General features: G+C 51.8%; 1 protein-coding gene across 1 annotated transcript; it reads right to left on the reverse strand.

Annotated features, from left to right (window-relative positions):
• Positions 1 to 30: 30 nt before the first annotated feature.
• Positions 31 to 16,826, reverse strand: LRRC43 (leucine rich repeat containing 43). The gene is made up of 13 exons (XM_047697552.1): positions 16,512 to 16,826; positions 14,899 to 15,159; positions 13,779 to 13,889; positions 12,098 to 12,237; positions 10,343 to 10,581; positions 9,532 to 9,719; positions 8,736 to 8,962; positions 6,677 to 6,818; positions 6,343 to 6,498; positions 6,054 to 6,239; positions 5,562 to 5,598; positions 5,405 to 5,449; positions 31 to 289 (listed from the first exon to the last, which is right to left on the reverse strand). The coding sequence occupies exons 1-13, from the start codon at positions 16,602 to 16,604 to the stop codon at positions 162 to 164; spliced, it is 1,953 nt and encodes a 650-aa protein (XP_047553508.1). The 5' UTR covers positions 16,605 to 16,826; the 3' UTR covers positions 31 to 161.
• Positions 16,827 to 20,756: the final 3,930 nt, after the last annotated feature.

Consider the following 20,756-nt stretch of genomic DNA (forward strand, 5'->3'; position numbering starts at 1 on the left):
GCGGGGCTCCGGGGCGCCGCGGGACCCCTCCCCCACGCGGCTTCGCGCACCCGCGGCGCACCTGCGGGCGGAGAGGCCGCCCGGCGCCCCCAGACGGTCCCCCGCTCCCGGGCACACGCACGCGGAGCCGCGGTCTTCAGAACAGCCTTTAATCCCGCGCGCTACAGGGACATCTCCCGGAGCGCCTCCTCGGCCGAGCGGTACTGGTTCAGCTGCACCTGCACCTCCACCGTCAGGGGCTGCGGCTGGTAGTCGCCGTCGTCCATGTGAACCGCAGACTTATTCTTCTCTGAGAAATAAAAACACGCGTGTGTGAGTCCCGAGAGATGTGCCGGCTGCCCCTCGGCCGCCCGGACCGGCAGAGCCGTCCTCCGAGCCCAGGGGCAGCGCGGTTTGCGAGTCCGAGATCCCAGCCCCTTCGCCGCAGGGAGGAGCAGCGGGATCACCTGTCATCAGATCATCATCTAACAGGCGCAGCTGTGCGAGCTGCAGGGCGAGCTGCTGCCCGGGCCTGGGAGCATCGTCCTCACCTGGAAGAACCCTAACCGCGGTTGTTCCGACGTGACTATTTGGCAGATAGTTTCTAAACAGCACATGAAGTCTGGCATTTCAGGGAAGACAACGGAACGCATTTTGATGAATTTATAACATTTGAGCTTTCCAGTAGAAATCAGAATTTTGAAATACTGTATCTACCACCATGAATGTAACAGTTTCCCAGTCCTCAAAGCCTCTTCTAATGATATGAGTGCAGAACGTGATTTTTGGATGATGTATAATGAAATGTGTCAACAGTTGAAAGATCTGCATCACTCAGTGAACCAGTATTTTACAAATAACCAATGCCTGATGTTAGATTGTGCATGAATAAGACAGCCCTTCAAAATGCAATGCAAAAAAAAAAAAAAAAAGGCAATGCAGACCAATGAATGGATTTTAACTGACTACAAAAAAATGCATTCATATAGATTGTTTTCACTCTGCAACAGCCTTTAAAAAACTACTAGTTGTCAAATTTGACATACTATCAAAGAAAAATATCATTATTCGAAAGTCTATTAAAATATTCCCTTTTCCAATTTCCAACATCCATGAGACTGGGTTTTCTCCATCCACTTCAAACACTGCAACACGAGATTAACAGCAGATGTAGCTATTTCAATGCAACTGTCAATTAAGCCAGACAATAAAAGGATTTACAAAAGTGTAAAAAAAAAAATTAAGACCATCTTAACCCCGTGGCTTGATCATAAATCGTATGTCCATATCTGCGTGGGTCCTTCCTGAAATCCATCGGTGTATGTCCTTTGTTCTTTTTCAAAGTTGTTTTGGCTATTCTAGGTCCTTTGAGTTTCCATATTCAGGTGATATGACACTTCACATAGAAATAGGAGCCTTATGGTGATACACTTCCATTTCCTTCCTTACTCTCACCCTTCACCTCTTTGCTGTCGTTACACATTCTACTGGGGTATAAGCACTGCAATGTATCTTTTCATTAAACAATTAACAATCGGGGCGCCTGGGTGGCTCAGTGGGTTAAAGCCTCTGCCTTCGGCCCAGGTCATGATCCCAGGGTCCTGGGATCGAGCCCCGCATCGGGCTCTCTGCTCGGCGGAGAGCCTGCTTCCTCCTCTCTCTCTGCCTGCCTCTCTGCCTACTTGTGATCTCTGTCTGTCAAATAAATAAAATAAAAATTAAAAAAAAAACAATTAACAATCATTTAAACATATCTAAATAATAAGAAAGGAGTCTTTATATTTAACCACAGTTAGCATTTCCAGGGCTCTTGAATTCTTTGTGCAGATTCGGATCCATCTAGTATTTTCTTCCACTTACAGGACTTCTTTGAACATTTCTTGTAATAGAAGTATGCTGGTGATACATTCTTTCAGCATTTGTAGGTCTAGAAAAGTGTTCAGTTCACATTTGTTTATGAAAGATATTTTTGTTGGGTAAAGAATTTTAAGTTGAGGGGCGCCTGGGGGGCTCAGTGGGTTAAGCCTCTGCCTTCAGCTCAGGTCATGGTCTCAGGGTCCTGGGATCGAGCCCCATGTTGGGCTCTCTACTCGGCAGGGAGTCTGCTTCCTCCTCTCTCTCTCTCTCTCTCTCTGCCTCTCTGCCTACTTGTGACCTCTGTCTGTCAAATAAATAAATAAAATCTTAAAAAAAAAAGAATTTTAAGTTGACAGTTATTTTTCTTTGAGTGTTTAAGAATTCTTTCACTGTCTTCTGTTTGGCATTTTCCCGGTGATAAGACTGCTGTCGTCTTTATCTTTGTTCCTCTGTCTTTATCAATGATTTTAAGCGGTTTTATTACTATGTAGCTTGGCTTAGTTTTCTTCATGCTTCTTGAGTTTTGAGTCACTGAACTTTTTGGATTGGTGTATTTATAATTTCCATCTAACTTGGAAATAGTTTAGCAATTACTTCTTCAGCTATGCTTTCTGCCTACCCCTCTCTCCTTTAGGGACTCCAACTAGACGGACATCAGTTCCTTTGAATTTGTCTCAAAATACTGATGCTCTGTTAATTTTTTTCCAGCCATTTTTCTGAGTTTAATTGCGGGTAGTTTCTACCGCTTCCAGTTTACTAATCTTTTTTTCTGAATTATCTAATATACCATTAATCCCAATGAATATATTTCTGATGGGACATGGTTGTTTTCATCCCTAAAAGTTTAGTTAATAGTCCATATTGTTACATACCACCATCTTCCCTTTAGCTTCTTAGATATATAGAACATAATTATAATAATTGCTTTAATGTCCTTGTCTCCTAATTCTAACACATATGCCATTTCTGAGTCAGTTATGGTTGATAAATTCTCCTTATATATTAAATTTTTTTTGCATGTGTGGTAGTTTTTTTGCTGGATGGTAGATGTGAATTTTACCTTGGGTACGTTTTTCTTTTTTAAAATTTTTCTTATTTTGGAAAGAGAGAAAGAACATGTGAGCTGGGGGAGGGGCGGAGGGAAAGGGAGAAAGAGAATCTTAAGCAGACTTCACGCTGAGCACAGAGCACAGAGTGGGGCTCTATCTCATGGCTCTGAGGACCATGACCTGAGCTGAAATCAAGAGTCTGATGCCTAACAGACTGAGCTACCCAGGCGCCCCAACTTGGGGGGTAGTTTTGTATTCCTTTAAGTATCTTTGAATTTTGTTTTAGGATATGGTTAAATGTGATCCTTCTGGGTCTTGTCCCCTCCTGCTCAGATTTTGTTGTGGTCCCCAAGGTGCTGGGCTCAATCCTTTCCTCTTCTCTGTCAACATAAGTACGCATATTTTCATGGTTTTAAATACCACCTATGAGCTGATTCATTGAGTCAACCCATGTTGATAGCCTACTACGCTGGGGACTGGGGGTTCTAGGACTTTAAAGAATGCAGGCGCAGACCCCCACCCTGAACAACACACACCTGTAGTTTCAGTGTCGTGGACAAGATAAACATAAAACAATCACATCGGTTTGTATCTCTATCGTTTGCACAGGGCTGAGTACTATAGATGAGAACACCGGATTCAGGATGCCTGAGTGGCTCAATTGATTCCAAATCTGCCTTCGGCTCAGGTCCTGGGATCAAGTCCCTCATCGGGCTCCTTGCTCAGCAGGAAGCTGCTTCTCCCTTGGCCTGCTGCTCCCCCAGGACAAATACGTAAAATTCTTAAAAAACCAGAAAACCAAAACAACAACAACAACATCAACATCAACAATGACAAAACCCACCAGATGCTATGAAGAAAACAGGGAGCCCAGGCCAACCCGGAGGCTCAGCTTCCCTTAAGAAGGAGCCGGACGCTGAGATCTGATGGATGAAGGAGCTGAGTAAATTCCGGGCAGAGCTCGCTGGGCTCACAGAACATGGGCATTCGGACTTTGGGAGGCAGCCAGCAGGAAGTCATGGAAGATATTCCAACAGGGGAGTGACTCGGTGGGAATGTGGGGGGCCTGGCAGAGTGGCTGCGTGGGAGGGAGGCCATGCAGCGAGGTGACCATGGGGCCTGGCTGGCGTGGGGGCAGAGGAGATGGACAAGGCACCGGGGGGACAAGAGGCAGGAGAGGGAAAGGCTTCTCGGGTGCTCCACACACTTCGGGTTTCTCAGGTGCAAAACCCAGCCCAGCCCCGGGTGCAGCTTTGCAGGCCCCCCTGCAAAGCCTCTCCCGCGCCCCCGGCCCCCCAGTCACTCTCGGACGCATCCCCTCCACACCGCCTCTGCCGTCCACTTCCAGGTCAGGCCCTCAGAGTTTCTTGCTTTTACGTTGTTGTTGTATTAGGTGAACTTCCTTTCATTGAGATAAAATTCTCATCATATTCAACATTCTAACTTTTTAAGTGTACAGTTCTGTGGGTTTTAGTATGTTCACCACGTTGTTCAAACATTCCCATGATGTAATTCCAGAACATTCCGTCCCCTGCATGGAAACCCTGTGCCCATTAGAATCACTCCCCTTCCTGTCCCATAGGCCCCACTGGTCTACTTTCCGTCCCTGTGGACTCGTCTGTCCTAGGACATTTCACATGGACGGACTCACACACCGTGTGGCCCTCTGTGGCCGGCTTCTTCCCCTCACCGTCTCCTTGTCAAGGTTCCTCCAGGTATACCTGGGCCGAGCTCTGTTAATTTTTGCTGCTGAGGAATCCCCATCGTGTGGAAATGCCACGTCCTGCCGCGGCTTTCACCCACGGATGGGCCCTGGCTATGTCCCCTTTCCGGCTGTCGGGAACGGTGCTGCTCTGACCTGGCCTGGCGCCGTGGCCGCCTCGCAGCCGGGCCCTGTCTCCTAGCGCTCCTGCCACGCCAGCTACTTCCTTCTGCAGCTCCAGTCCAAAGCCCAGCTGTCTCAGACACTTCGGTGACTGCCCCCTCTTCCGGGACCAAACCCAGACTCCGAGTTGGGCAAAGACAGCCACTGTCCTGAAACAGACCCCAGACTGCCAAGCCCGAAGGACCCCGGGGCCAGGCCCAACTCAGCCCCCTCCCACCTCACCTGCCTCCTACCCCAGGTCCCTCTCCTGCCCCTAGCACGATCCATAGCTGGCTGCTCCTGTCTCAGGGACACAGGAAAGATGGAGGGTTGGGTCCTTAGGGTGGGCAGGGCCCTCCTGCTGCCCAGAAGATATGATTCTCGGTCCTTCCATTTCTTTGGCCCCAAATCAGGCTGCTCCTTCCCCAGGTCCTGCTATGGTCTGAATGTTTGTGTGTCTGCAAAATTTACATGTTGAAATCCTAACCCCCAGAAGTGACGGTCTTAGGGGAGCCCTGGGAGGTGACAAGGTCGTGAGGGTAGAGCCTCGAGAATGGGATCAGGATCCTTACAGAAGAAGCTCTAGCGAGTCCCCGCGCCCCTCCCACCACGTGAGGACGCATCGAGAAGGGGCTGCCACGAAGTGGGCCCTTACCTAGCGACGCTGGCACCTTGGTCTTGGACTTCCTTGCCTCCGGAGCTGCCAGAAATAAACGTCTGTTGTTTACATGGGCTGTGGCCTGTGATCACATGGACAGACTAAGGTCCTCAGAAAACATTCCCCGCTCTCTGCTGCCATCATTAGTTCTTACCTTTTTTAGCTTTCTTGTTCTTGTTCTTCTTTGCATCCTGAGAGAAAGAACGGGAGAGGCTTATTGGAGTTGGGGGACGCTGGGGAGGGGGGCCTGCAGATTCCCCCCCTGGCCCAGGAAGGAGCGGGCCTGACCCGCCCCCTGGCCAGGCTCCTCACATCTGAGAGGGCTGCTCGCAGCGCGGGGTCCAGCGAGCTGGGCACAGCTGCAGGCCGGGGTGGAGGCCCTCCTCCTCCTCCTCCTCCCCTTCTCCTCTTCTCCCTCCTCCTCCTCCCCTTCTCCTCTTCTCCCTCCTCCTCCTCCTCCTCCCCTTCTCCTCTTCTCCCTCCTCCTCCTCCTCCTCCCCTTCTCCTCTTCTCCCTCCTCCTCCCCGTGCCTCCCAGGGGCCTGCCCACACGGGGCCTTCCAGAGGAGGCTCAGAGGCCTGCATAGCCCTTCCGGGCCCAGCACTGTTTCGGTGGAGAGGGGTGTGGCAGGGCCCCCCCCCCCTACCCTGAGAGCAATCAGGTTGTCAGTTTCCAAGGTGCGGATCACCCCGAAGTTGCACACTTCAGACACCAGTGGCTCCCCCACCAGCAGGGGCTCCAAGGCCACCAAGCCGCTGCCCAGCACCCGCAGGATGGGCGGGTCCTGCCGGAGCTCCTTAGGAAGCTCCTTTTTCTTGGACGCCTTCGGCTCCTGGGGGCAGAGTCGGGGCGAGTGGATGGGGCCCGGCAGGGACAGTGCCCAGAGCGCCCCCGGCCACTGCAACCGCCCTGGGCACCAGGCAGCCCAGAGGTACCTTCGGCACCGTCTCCTTCTCCCCTTTCCCAGCCTTGTCCTTCTGGTCCTTTCCTTTCTTGTCTTTGTCCTTCTGCCCCTTGTCCTTCTCCCCTTTTCCGCTCTTGGAAGACAACACAGCGTCGACAGGTGAAGGCACTGGAGGCCAGGAGAGAATCTAGGGGACAGTGAGGTGGCCACGAGTGAAGGAGACCAGCGCAGGGCTGGCCGGGATCTTGCTCGAAAGGCACGGAGACCTCGCCAACAAGGCAGCAGGGCCCCGGGACGCCCTGACAGAAGATCGGAAGACGGGACAAGGGGACCGACGCACGGAGCATGGGAACCCCGTCACCCACCTTCTCCTCCACGATGGTCACGGTGGTCCCTGCCAGCAGGAAGGCCTTGAGGGGCACGAGGTCCCGGAGCGTGTGATGCATCTCGTAGTGGCAGGGGACGACGTCAGTCCAGGGCTTACGGACAGTGCTGAAGAGAACTGTCCTAGGGGGCGGGGGCGGAGGAAGACGGGGTGCCGTCACCCGGGAGGCCAGACACACAGCATTACTGCCTGAGGCCATGTATAGGAAGGTCTAAGAGAGGCACACGAGTTAATGGTGTTTGTTGAGCTGACAGTGACCCTTGGAAGGCGGGAAGGGCATAAGGAACCTTCGGAGGTTCTGGTCTGTTGTTTCTTGTCAAGGGCAGTGGTTCCCTGAGCCTCATCACTTGGCCGCAAGGTGGCTTCTTCTGTACATGTGGTTTACATTTGAATCATTTGTTGTTGTTTTTAAAATAACAGGTCTGTGTGTCCACAGCTACATGCGAAGTCAGCACATTTCAAACTGAGACACAGATTACGAGTCCATTTTTTGAGAAAAAAAATTATAGGTGTATATAGGTTCATATATATGAGTGTGTAAGAAAAAACAGGGAACTCTACGCACAAAACTATTCAGAGTAATTCCCTCTGGGGCGCCCGGCTGGCTCAGTCGGGAGAGTATGGGGGCTCTGGATCTCGGAGGTCCTAAGCTCAAGCCCCGCGTGGGATGTAGAGCCTCCTTAAATAAATAAATAAATAAATAAGAGTAATTCATTCTATGGGATGAGTTCAATGGATACAGGAGAAGAAACCTTTATTTTCTAACTGACTTTTTTTTTTTTTTTTAAAGCAGAATCATTTGTGGTTCTTACTTTTTTGTTGCTATTTCCCAAAATTCAACAACCACCACCACCACAAGGCTGTCAGCTGGGGTTTACTGGGGAGCCTGGCTAGGGGCTGGCTGGGGGATTCCCCTCTTCTGACAGCTGGGGTAGCCACCTCCGTCACTGTCACCCACAGGAACTCAGCCAAACAGCCTAGGGCAGCTCCCCCATACCCTCCATAAGCCTGTATCATTTACCTTCAGTGGAGGTTTTAGGTCATTAAAAAAATAAAAAACTCTTTTAGCTTCAAGAGAAACTAACTTTCCCAATTCCCTGAAGGCATAGGCTGCAAAATCTGTGGGGGTGGGGCGCCTGGGTGGCTCAGTGGGTTAAAGCCTCTGCCTTCAGCTCAGGTCATAATCCCAGGGTCCTGGGATCGAGCCCCGCATCGGGTTCTCTGCTCAGCAGGAAGCCTGCTTCTCCCTCTCTCTCTGCCTGCCTCTCTGCCTACTTGTGATCTCTGTCTGTCAAATAAATAAATAAAATCTTTAAAAAAAAATCTGTGGGGGCGAAGGCTGGTTCATTAGAACTCAGCCACAGATTCTGTTTTCTGAGCTCTGGTCTTCAGAAGAAACAGCAACGCCAGCTGATAGCAGGAAGCTTGTTAAAAATGAAAACAAAAACCCCAAACCAGGCTCCATGTATCGCAATGACTTAAAAATCAGTTTAATGGAGCTTCCAGACTAAACGAGAAGTGATTTCAAGTTCTTGTGATATTCCCCATCACCAAAAAAGACTCTTTATCAAGTAAGACAAAACGTGATACGCAACAAACAAAAAACCACCCCAAACACGTGATAGGCACGACGCCCACGTGGTGGGCCTTGGGGGTGGGTGCGTGGGAAAGAACCCGCGACTCAGATCCACCCCACGGGTCAGAGGCCAGAGTAAATCCCGGATGAATGGAAAAGCCCGACTGGGAAGGTCTTCAACTCGGAGGGCGGGGAAGGGCTGCCCCTCTCTCACCTGCGGACTGAAGCCAGCCCCGCATTCGAGCACCCGGCGGTTCGGGGAAAGGAGGTGCAGCTGCGTCCGGGCAGCGGGAGGGCTCCCGGGGCCTGAACACTGAACCCCGCCGCACCTGCGCGGCCAGCGGCCCAGAGGGTCCCCCGGGGCTGCAGGGACCGCTCTGCTGTGGGGCCGGGAAGGGGCGCGGACCGAGCTCGCTGGACCCCAGCCCCCCGCCCCCTGCTCCCTCTTGGCCTCCGTCCTTACCCCGGGGAGGGGCAGAGCCGGGGATCTATTCGCGGCCGCAACTTGGCCAGCTCCTCCGCGGAGTCGGTCACCCTTGGCAGGTGCCCCGAGCCCTCCGAGGCCCCGGATTCCTCCAGCTCTCCCGACTGGCTGGACAGCCCGGACTCCGGGGAGTCTTCGGCCTCCCCGAAGAGCTCTTCAGGGATGTCCTCGCCCAGCTGTTCGGTGCTGGGCGAGGGCTTGACGATCTGCGGGAGAGACCCAGAACCCGGGGGCCGCTATGCGCGGGCTTCTCCTCGAGCCTGTGCGGGAGCAGGTGTCTGCGCCGCGGTGAGCTTGAAGCCCTAACAAACGCGCGGGCTCGGGCAGGAAGTTTTTTTTTTAAATGCCTGTCTTGCCACTTCTGAGAGGTCTGTGTTGGGAGTAGGAGCAGTAACAATTTCTGCAGGAATTCGGGTGTGCCCCATCTCTCCTGGTTGGAGGATACCCTCGGGTCTGCTTTTGACGGGGAGGGCGATGGGAGACTAATGGAGACACACGGTGGGGACAGCCAGGCTGGTTGTAAATGTTGCTCCTGTGCGAGGCCGTTTGCTTGTATTTCAAGGGCAAAGGAAGGAGGTGAGCACAGGTGAGTAACTGGAGCTGCAAGAAAGGGGCTGAATAGAGCCGCTTCCCTTCTGAGTAGAGTGTGAACCGGAAAGCCCCGAGCAAGGGGTTTTCTGGGCCCCAAGAAGCGGTTCTGCCTCATAGGAGACCCCGTGAAGCCAAGGGCAGCGCGTGTCCCCCAGTTCCCCCGAGCAGCCCGCGGGGCACACACCTCAGCCAGCACGCCACCGTGCGTGTTTCTTTCTCCTTCTTCATCTTCCACAAAGTCGTAGGTCACGTAATAGCTGTATGAGATAAAAGGGCCTTGAGGCCCGGGTTCTGGGTCCAGGATAGAGGTGTCCAGAATGCCCTTGACATTTCCAATAGTCACCACAAGCTGCGCCTCACGGGCCAAGAGGTCTGCGAGGGGAAGGGGCAGAAGTGAGCAGGACGGCAGGGGAGGCCAGGCCCAGCCCGGTCCCTGAATTCTCCCCTCCTCCCGCATTGAGCCTCGTGGTTTGCAGACTTGGGTTCAAATCCCAGTTCTGCCGAATTCAAACAGAGATTTGAAGATACCCCTCTTAAGCCTTGTTTTCCAGATTCGTATAATGGGAATGATAGTAGCTGCTTTACAGGATGCTTACAGATAAAGACTCGATGTTACCTTAGCACAACCTGGCACACAAAACCGGAAGCTATGATTACCAAACTCCATTGCCCTGACCTCGAGAAGGCCCTGATGCAGCTTATGGTGTGGGCCACAAGGGGGTGATCTCAAGCCACCACAAAAGTACAGAAATGGACTGATCGAATGCTTCCTGTTGGCCTAGGATGGTTTCAGCCTCCTTACCACTTGTCCCCAAATCCCAATCACAGGGACCAAAAATCTGGGAGAGAACTCTGATCAGGAAGGTGAGCTACGCCTGACTAACTGGAGAGCTGCAGGGACAGGCCACCCAGTTCGATGGCGGACCGTCGAGCAGAGGCTTGGGGGGGTGGGTCCAGTGCCAGCCCCCCCCCAGTCTGCCCATCAGCTCCCTCACCCCCACTCTGGCTGAGCCCCCGGAACTGATGCTTCTCACTGGGAGACACGGTGATGTCGTCCAGCACGCAGAGCCGGGGCAGGCTGTCGATGGTGAAGCCTCGATAGTAGGGCACCAGGGCCAGCGGGTTCCCCTGGAGCACAAGCACCCGCAGGTGCGGGAGGGTGCGGAGGCTGGCAATCAGGCCCTGCAGGTCCGTCAGGTCGTTGAAGCTCAGGTCCAGGGAGACGAGGTTGGGCCTAGAAGGGGAGCGGGACCATCCGGGAGTCCTGAGGCAGGGTTGAGTGCAGGGATGGGGACAGGCAGCTGTGGTCCGGCGCAAGGCCTGCCCTGATTGACAGCCCCCAGCACCCCGTGTCCAGAACAGACAGCAGGCCCACACTGAGGGCAGGAGGGGAGCCTCGGAGGGCAGGAGAAGGACCTCTTGGTTCTACTGCCCCTCCCCCACCCCTCTCCATGACACTGCCATCCTCACTGTGACAGAGATGGCCCTGGTCACATCCTGCTTGCAATCACTTCCATTTACACAGATCTCTTATTCTCAGCGGCACACTTGGTACTGCCCATAGATCCTGATACAACACCGTGCATCTAGAATGTTCTCAACAAAGACTGACACTGGCAAGAAAGACAGAAGGAAGCCATGTGGGGAGAAGCCATGGGCAGAGGTAAAAAAGGCCAGTAAATATGGGGACCTGGGAAGAGGGTGCATGAAACTTGAGGGGTCCAGATGCAGGAGGACACCTTCCAAAGCCCCACTGACTCATGGTCGGGGGAAGCCTTGTGATTCAGGACTTGGGGGCACATGGGAGAAGAATGCCAATGAGGACAAAGAAGGCGCCCTCCATCCCAGTCTGGCAGAAAGGGCCAGGAAGGGGGGCACGTGTGCTCTTCCCACACACAAACTAGAAAGCAAACAGGTGCCAGGTCTGAGAACAGCAGGAAGAAGGCAGGACACTTCAGCAGCACATCACAGCCTCTGGTCTCCAGCAGACTGAACTCGGGCCCCTCCCGTCCCCTCCCGCCCTGCTTTCCTGGCCTGGACAGCCCTCGGCAAGGCTGGCTAGCCAGTCAACAGGAAATACCCAAGAAGAACATCTCTTGGGGGCCAGCACACGAACCTTACCCAATGTCAGCCTTCAAGAAGACGGGGAAGGCATCAGCAAAACAGATCCATGAACAGGGTACCCTCCTTTGAATTTCAAGGCAGTGAAAGACAGAAGTTTCACGTGCGTATTTTTACGAAATTCACGCTTGGCATGAAGCAGGTTACCTCGGTTTAGAGGAGGTATGTTTTCCAAATTAAAAAATCCAAACACAGGGTACTCTGGCCATGGTGTGAGTCTACAGACTTTGGGTGGTTACAGCTGGTGTGGGGGAGCTCCTGGCCTCTAGTGGGTGGAGGTCAGGGGTGCCACTCGACTTCCTACAGCGCAGGAGACAGCCCCACACCCGACCGTTGCCCACTCCGATGTCGGCAGTGCCCGAGCTGAGCAGCCCTGACCTAAAGGTCTGACCCACTCCCACCACCCGTTGTTCCCCTTCCCTGGGCTTCGGTGGGAATTTTTGCTTATTCAGTCGGAGACACAAATCCTAGGTCTGGAGCTGGTGGCCAACCAGCAGTTATAGAAAAGAATAAGGCAAAAAGGGAAAAAAGAAAGGAAAAAAAAAGAGCAAAGCTGAGTTCTTCCAGACGCGACCCAAACCTAAGGCTTAAACCCTTCTCTCTCTTTCTGTCCGGGGCTCTGGAGTTACCAGTAGTCTGCGGTGACATAGAGACTTTCCAAGGGGCCTAGAAGCTTGTTGTGACCCAATCCCAAGTGCTGGAGATGTGGGGGCGGGCGAGTGCACAGACACTCCATGCTGCTGATCTTGTTGCCGTAGAGCTCCAGCACCTGGGGGGAGCAGAAAGGACAGTGCCCGTGACCTCCAGTCTGTCCTTCCTTCCAGCCTTCCTCCCTTCCTCTCTGAGAAACAGCGGGGTGGGACCAGGAAGTACTCATACCCTGCCACCCTGTGCCCGCCTAGGCTCCCTTTAAAATATGGGGAAAAAAATATATGGGTGACTGGGTGGCTCAGCCGGTTAAGCGTCTGCCTTCAGCCCAGGTCGTGATCCCAGGGTCGTAGGATCGAGCCCCCATGGGGCTCTCTGCTCGGCGGGAAGCCTGCTTCTCCCTCTTCCACTTCCCTCTCATTCTCTCTTGCTCACTCTTTCAAAATAAATTAGAAAATAAAATAAAATATGGGGAACAAGTATTTCTGCAGTGGGTTTTGGAAAGTTTCTTTTCCTTTTGTGAAGGAAATGTTAAAATTTGGCATGGGAGGTGATGGTGGAGTGGATGGGGACAGGAGCAGCATTTTGGCAACTGCTCATCCCACAGCAGCCTGTCTCTGGGAGAGCCAGAGGGTCCCGGGCTGGAGTAAGGACTCATGTGGAGGATGACAGCACATTCTTGGATTTCTGCTCCGAAGCCTCGTCTGGTTTCTCCCTAAGCCTGGCACTGAGCCACATTTCTGAATTCCTTCTGCCACAAAATCTACAAATTTCCATATTTAATTTAAAATTGAGACCACAGGGGCACCTGGGTGGCTCAGTGGGTTAAGCCTCTGCCTTCGGCTCAGGTCATGATCTCAGGGTTCTGGGATCGAGCCCCGCATCAGGCTCTCTGCTTCCCCCTCTTTCTCTGCCTGCTGCTCTGCCTACTTGTGATATCTCTCTCTGTGTCAAATAAATAAATAAAAATCTTTAAAAAATGATTTTTTTTATTGTGGCAACATACATACGATTTGCCATGTTCCCTACTTCAGTGGTGCTAAGTCGCACCATTTGCGCAGCCATCACCACTCCTAGTTCTCGAAGTTTTCATCGCCCCAGACGGCTCTGTCTCCATCACAGTGGGTCCCCCGACTTATACCACAATGACTCCCATCAGTCTCACCCCTGCCCTAGTAACCTCTGCTCTACTTTCGGTGCCTGTGGATTTGCCTCTTTTAGATATTTCGTGCAAGTGGAACCCCCTAATATGTGACCTTTGGGGTCTGGCCTCCTTCATTCGGCATAATGTTTTCAAGTTTCCCCCATGCTTGTGGCATGCATCATTCCTTTTTATGACTGAGCAACACCCCACGGTCCAGAGAGACCACATTTCGTTTAGCCACTCATCTGTGGATGGACGTTTGGGTTGGCCCCACTTTTGGCCGTAAGAATCCCAGTCCCTGCCTTCAATTCTGTGGGGCATATGCCTAGAGATGGCATTGTTGGGTCACATGGAAATTCTACTTCTTTTGAGGAATCTGGCCTCCCTCTCCAAAGCCTGGGGCTGGCCCTTGGCATACAGCCGCACTGGCTGAACCTTCAGGCGGCAAGACAAGGCAGGGGCAGGGTCTCTGGGCTGTGGCGGCACAAAGATGCCACAGGGAGCCTGGGCTCCTTTACCTTGAGCGTTGGGGGCAGGTTGATGGCATCTATCTCCTTGATCTGATTGGCACTCAGTACCAACTCTTCAAGTTTCAGAAATTTCAGGAGACCTTTATCCACCAGGCTCACCTGGAAGGGAAGATCAGGAAGCTGAGAGCTCTCATGGGTGAGGCAGTTGCAGAGCAGAAATGGGGTTCACGGGGGACAGCAACAGGTGGCCACTTCCCCTCCTGAGTCACCTGGTACCTGCCAACCCTCTTCCTGCCCTAACGGACCTCCCTAGCCGCTCTCCCGCCCATCCCACTAGGATCCCTGTGCCTCGACCAAAGCCCACCCTGCCCCCTAGAGGTGTTGTCCAACTGTCAGCTCAGTGTCCTGTTAGACTGTGAGCTCCCAAGGGCCGGGATGCCATGTTCTTTGCTGTCTCCTGCTGGGCCGCAGTGAACCCCGAGGCTGTAAGGAACCGCTAGCTGATGCGCAGCAGGGTCAGACCCGAAGTTCAGAGTTCCTTCTGTGATTCTTCAGTTGTCTGTGGCCTCAAAGACATTAGGGTCCTTCCTGATGACCATGCCAGTTTGCCCAGGATTGAGGGGTTCCCAGGACACAAAACTTTCAGAGCTGACACCCGCAAGGTCCCGGGCAAATTGGTGGGAGTGGCTCCCGCTCCCCATGCCCAGTATTGTGTAAATTCAGTTTCTCTGGGGGAGGAGAAGCAAAAGGAGGAAGGCTGAGTTTGCAGTTTGGGGGCTCTGTTATTTGCTAGAAGCGAAGAAGGCTTTTTTTGTAACAGAAAGTAGCATACAGGACTATGCCCACCCTCGCTAACCCCGGGCCCCAAAGATTAAGTAAAACCAATATAGAGACTTTAAGGGTCTGTCCTAGGACCCAGGGGGCCTACCGCACGGTGCAGCAGAAGTCAGCTATGCAAGACACACCTGGATGACCCCCCCACCCCTGGGGACGGGGGTAAAGACACACAACAAATGAGCTGCTGGCCCTCCCTGCTGGAGGGGCTGGTGAAATTAATTTGGGGGTCACAACTACCTTCCCATCCTTCCTGCCACTGAACACCGAGGTCCCACCCTAAGGACTATGCAGTTCTGTAGGGCGATGGCCTCCCCCCCCCGGCAGCTCTTACCTGCTTGTCCACTACCCGAAGGGACCTGAAGTAGGAGTCGAAGAAGGTGTCTTTGAGCACCAGGGGATTCCGGACGGCCAGTTCCTTCAGAAAATGGTCCTCTGCACTGGAGCCCTCCGGCAGAGCCCAGGGTGAGTTGGGGCTGCGGACCAGGCCCAGGAGCGCCTCCACTGTCTCCTCCCCAGGGTTCCCGGCCTCCTCCTCTCTGGGGACCAGCTCCTTCCATGTTCGCCACGTTCGGGGAAGAAAGCGTGACTTATTCTGCAGTGGTGCAGGTGGAGAATTTCGCTGCTCAGTGACTCAGCCCTCTCCAGGACTCGGGACACCCCAAATGGAGCAGATTGTAACATTCAGGACAATCAGGGACAAAGAGCTTAGACATTTAGATGGTGAGTACTCAATAATTTTGACTGATTATTAGCCTGGATAGAACTACAGACCGAGAACTACATTCCTGCCTTTAGGAGTTTACTCAAGCCGGGAACCTTGAAGAAGCAGGGGAAAGCAACCAAACATTTCAGAAAGATTTATGTACTAGAAGCTACAAGGTGCAAAAGGTCATCTGGGGGATGTATTAACAAAGGAAAGGTTTGTGAGGGAGTGGTGGCAAGGCTGGAAAGGTGAATTCTGTATTTACATATCACAGTAGCCCAGAGTTGACTGTCTCCCAGCCCTTCCTCCGGGAGACCCTTCAGAGACATCAGTGAAACCCAAAAGCACCTCAAGGATGCCAGGCACACACAGTAGGTGTGCAACAAAGTTTGTTGATGAAACAAACAAGTGAATTGATTCCTTGATTGGTGTCTCCGTTTTCTCCTCTAGGAGAAGAGGAACACTGACCTCCCCTTAGTGTTTTACCAATGTGGGGAGTGCCAGCTTTCCAGCAAGTGGGAGGGAAACGTTCCAGACCCTCAGGATGTTCCTGTGCACCTCTGAGGGGCGGTGGGCTGTCACTGTCATGCTCCCCAGCCCCAGCAAGAGCATGGAGCTTATGGGGGGGAGCGTGTGGGCAGACACACCTGCTCTAGCTCTCCTGAGCCACGACTTGCTCCCCAGGGAGAAGCCTCAGAAGGGAAGTGTTTCTGGCCTTAGAGACAAGGAGACAGGAAAGGAGGGAGGAAGCTGCCTCAGGACAGAGCCGGCTCTGAAACCACCACCCGGTCCACAACTCCCCTCTCCCCGCCCCCGCCCTGCACTCAGAGGAGTGGGGCCTCTCGCTAGGTGTTCTGGAGCACTTGAAGGTTGAGAAGCTCTTTCCCCTGGGAAAAGCTTTTCACCCCAAAAGGAGCCTGGTGTCTCTAACAGGTTGAGAAACCCTACCCCAGGTCAGCCTGATGTGCTCAGGATAGGGGGTCCTGCCCTCCTCTCTGGTCAGGCGGGGTGGGGGTGCTCTAGGGGAGCCATCCCGTCTGCCCCTGCAGTGTCCCAGCTCCCACCCCAGGTCAGGCCGCTCCCTAAATGCCCAGATCCAAACCTCCTCCTCAGGCTTCTCCAGATCAGCCGTATCCTGCAGCTGGCGGCCCCTAGGGCCCACCCCACCGCCCCTGGTCCGTCCCGTCCGTCCCCCAGGCCCCCCGAATCCCTCGTCCGGCCGCCCCCGCCGGGGTCCGCACCCAGCTGCCAGTGCCGCACGGGAACTCGCGCAGACACAAGCGCCTCAGGTGCTCGCGGACCGCCGCGCTCAGAGTCCCGCCCGGCTTCTGCATGGCCGCGCGGCGCCTCCCTCCCAGCCGGTTGCTGAGCAACCGCCGGGACACAAACGCGCGCGCGCGCGCCCCATTCGGGCGCGTGCCCGTCCCAACGGGGCCGCGCGGCCCACAGACGCTCCGGAAACCCACGACTGGCGACTGGCCGGTGTCTGCGGGCTTTTCCGAGACCCTGACTCAGGCGGGAACGACCTGGGTTTTCTCTTCTGACCCGTCCGTGCTCGCAGCTGTACAATGGGAAAATAGTCCACTTCGCACCGCAACCAGGGGACTGTAACCTGTAACGGCTGTAGCTCCTAGCAGGAGCCGATCGCTTCCCATATGAGAAAAGTGCTGTCGTCCTCATTTGACAGATCTAGAAAAGAGAAATGAGCCGAAGGTCAAACAATCTCAAGATTCTAACCAGTGGATTGCAATGTGGATGGATCCCTTTAACCCCCAAGTCACGGGTTTTAATCACTGTCTGCATATATAACCATTCTAGTACCAAGATCCCCTTTTAGACTGAAGAGTCTCATTCATCTCTCCATTTTCAGAGCATCTAGCATCTAGCCTACTGCTGGCCACACAGTAAGGGCTCCTGGGCACAGCTTTGACAAATAAATGGGATAAGATGATTATGGTTCCTATAATTTGGAAATGCAATATCTTTATTGAGATACAATTTACAAACCCCCAAATTCACCCGTTTAAAATGGGCAATTTTGTGATTTTTAGTATATTCACAATGCAACTATATTCATAGTGCAACTAGCACTGTTATCTGATTTTCAACTTTTTCCTCACCCCAAAGGAAACGCCATTCCCACGAGGCAGGCAATCCCCATTCCCCCATAGGCCTATCCCCTAGGCTTCCTGTCTCTATGGATCTGCTTCGTCTAAGTGTTTCATATTAAATGGAATCATACAATAGTTGTCCTTTTGCGTCTGGCATCACGTTTTCATCCATGTTATACCGTGTATCAGTACTTCATTCCTCCTCTGGCCGAGACCGTAGTATAGTACGGTATGGGCAGACCACGTTTTGTTTACCCATTCACCTGCTGGCTGAAGGACATTGGGACTGTTTTTACTTTTTGACTCTTATGAATAATGCTGCATTCAACCTTCCTGTGTATATCATTATGTCAACAGATGTTTTCATTCCTCTTTAATAGATACCTAGGAATTATATTGCTGGGTCACGTGGTCACTCTGTATTTAACACTTTGAGGAACTCCCAAACCCTTTGACACAGAAGTTGTGCCATCTTGCATTCCCATCAGTTCTATATGAAGATTCCAACTTTTTGTATCTTCACCAACACCTATTATTTTACTGTTCATTTTTTATTTTTTTTAAATTTTTTTAGAGATTTTATCTATTTATTTGACAGAGAGAGATCACAAGTAGACGGAGAGGCAGGCAGAGAGAGAGAGAGAGAGAGGGAAGCAGGCTCCCCGCTGAGCAGAGAGCCCGACGCGGGACTCGATCCCAGGACCCCGAGATCATGACCTGAGCCGAAGGCAGCGGCTTAACCCACTGAGCCACCCAGGCGCCCCATATTTTACTGTTCATTTTTTAAATGATAGCATCTTAGTTGGTGTAATGTATCTTATTGTGGTTTCTATTTGCTTTTCCCTAATGCCTGACTCGTAATAATATGGAGCATCTCTTCATGTGCTTTTTGGCCATTTGTATATCTTTGGAGAAATGTCTATTCAAATCTTTTGGTCATATAAACATTTTTTTTTGTCTTTTAATTGTTGAGTTGTAAAGGTTTTTTTTAATATATATATATATATATATATATATATATATATATATATATATATATATCCTGGATATTGGGCCCCGCTTTTACATATAATTTCCAAATATTTTCTCCTGTTCTGTGGTTGCCTTTTCAATTTCTTTTTTTTTTAAGATTTTATTTATTTATTCAACAGACAGAGATCACAAGCAGGCAGAGAGGCAGGCAGAGAGAGGGGGAAGCAGGCTCCCTGCTGAGCAGAGAGCCCTCTGTGGGGCTCAACCCCAAGACCCTGAGATCATGACCTGAGCTGAAGGCAGAGGCTTTACCCACTGAGCCACCCAGGCGCCCCTGTCTGTTCAATTACTTGATAGTGTCCTTTTACCCACAAAAGTTTTTAATTTCAATGAAGTGTAATCTATCTATTTTTCTTATATTGCTTGTGCTTTGGTGTCATTTTAAAGAAACAATTGCCTAATTCTAATAAAACTGAGCTTGAGCATCTTTCTATATTTCATCAAATATATTTCTTTCAGTCTACTCTTGTCTTTTCATCCTCTAAACAGTGTCTTTTAGAAGACCAAACATTTTAACTTTGAGGAAGTCCAATTTATTGATGTGATCCTTCTGAAAACACCCACTATGGTGGACATCTATCATCCTTTCTGCCTTCTGTCAGAACACCTTTACTATTATTACAAAAATTCTCCAAAACTGGACTATAAGACAAAAAAAAAGTCACATGTCATTAAAGAATAAGATAAATATCCATGAGTAATATAAACAAATCAAAGAGACGAATCTGGGATGACTCCTGGGATTTTGATGAAACCGGGTAGCTGCTGTGCAGTGAGGGAAAATAAGTCTGGGGAGGGGAAATCAAGAGTCCTGTCTGGACTGAGTTAAGTTCAAGATGCCCACTGGCATCTCCATGTCAAGTCAACAGTTGGATAAGAGTCAGGAGCCCAGGGAAGAGGTCTACCCTGAGTGGTCTGCAGATCCTAATGCCCAACAGAAGGAACAGCTGGGAACCCCTCACCACCACAAGGGCCCTCCAACCACTGCTGTCTCTTTCCTCTTCTTTCTTTTAAAAATTTTTTTATTTATTTGACAGAGATCACAAGTAGGCAGAGAGGCAGGCAGAGGTACAGAGAGGTGGAAGCAGGCCCCCTGCTGAGCAGAGATTTTTTTTCCCCATGCGGAGCTCTATCCTAGGACCCTCAGATCATGACCTGAGCCGAAGGCAGAGGCTCAACCCACTGGGCCACCCAGACGCCCCTCTTTCCTCCTCTTATTCAAGGATTCTTGACAGAGCAGTCTGCGTGCACTTTTTCCCTTCCCAAACGGCTGCAATATAGCTCCTACTCCCAACTACTTACTCAATCTCCTCCAGCAAAGTTCCCAGTGACCTCATGTTGCCAAACCTAGTGCCTCTCTTCAGCCTTTATCTTACTTGACCTCTCCATGGCTCATGATGGTGCTGATCGCATTAGCCTTCTTGAAAACCACTTTTATCTTGCTCCATGACAGGTTTTCTAGTACATTTCTCTCCCTCTCAAGAGTGCCTTCTCAGCATTTTAGACTGTCATCTTCCTCTCCCTATTCTGTGGCCAGAGGTGTACCACTGGCCTCCACACTTACCTCACATGTCTCTCACTGCTTATCTCTGGTAGGCTTACAGTTTTCTCAACCACAATGTGCAGATGGCACTCAAAGATGGCACAGTACGCAGATAGGACAGCCATGTCTACAGTTCCTTCAAGCTGCAGATCCAAATGCCTAGTGGCTCACTGTACATCTTCCCCTGAGAGTTCCCTGACGCTTCTAACTCACTGTGTCAAAACTGAATTCCTCATTCACCTGAGCCCTGTGGTCCTCTCTGTAGCACCTCCGGTCAGTCTAGTTGCCCAAACCACAAACCCAGAAGCAGTCCTCACCTCTTCCCTCTCCACCAGCCCCATATATGGTCAACTACCATCTCCTGTGAATTTTGCCTCCTACAGATTTCCCCAGTCCCTTCACATCCATTCATCTCCAGCATCATTATTACCCTGGTTCAGATGCTTGGGTTTTGGACATGTCAAGGGTGGGGCATTCAGGTGGAGGTGTTCAGAGCTGTTGACCTTGTCCCTGTGCCCTTGATTCCTAGCCAATGGCTGACCTGACATTTAGATCTGGAGTTTGAGAGAGACCTTAAAGTGTGAGGACCATCAAGGGTGGGGCCCTTGGAGACACACCTACTAAAGGACCAGGCCGGAAGATGATTTGGCCCGAGGAGGCACTGTCAGAGGGCCACAATGTGTCAGGATAATATTGTCATGGAATAAGAGGAAAAAGAGGTTTTTAAGGAGAAAGTGGCTGGCATTACTGAGAGTCATGGAGGGGTCAAGTAAAAGGAAGGCTGAGGAGAACCAAGTAAT

Source organism: Lutra lutra, chromosome 12 (assembly GCF_902655055.1).
Source record: "Lutra lutra chromosome 12, mLutLut1.2, whole genome shotgun sequence".
Classification (NCBI taxonomy): domain Eukaryota; kingdom Metazoa; phylum Chordata; class Mammalia; order Carnivora; family Mustelidae; genus Lutra; species Lutra lutra.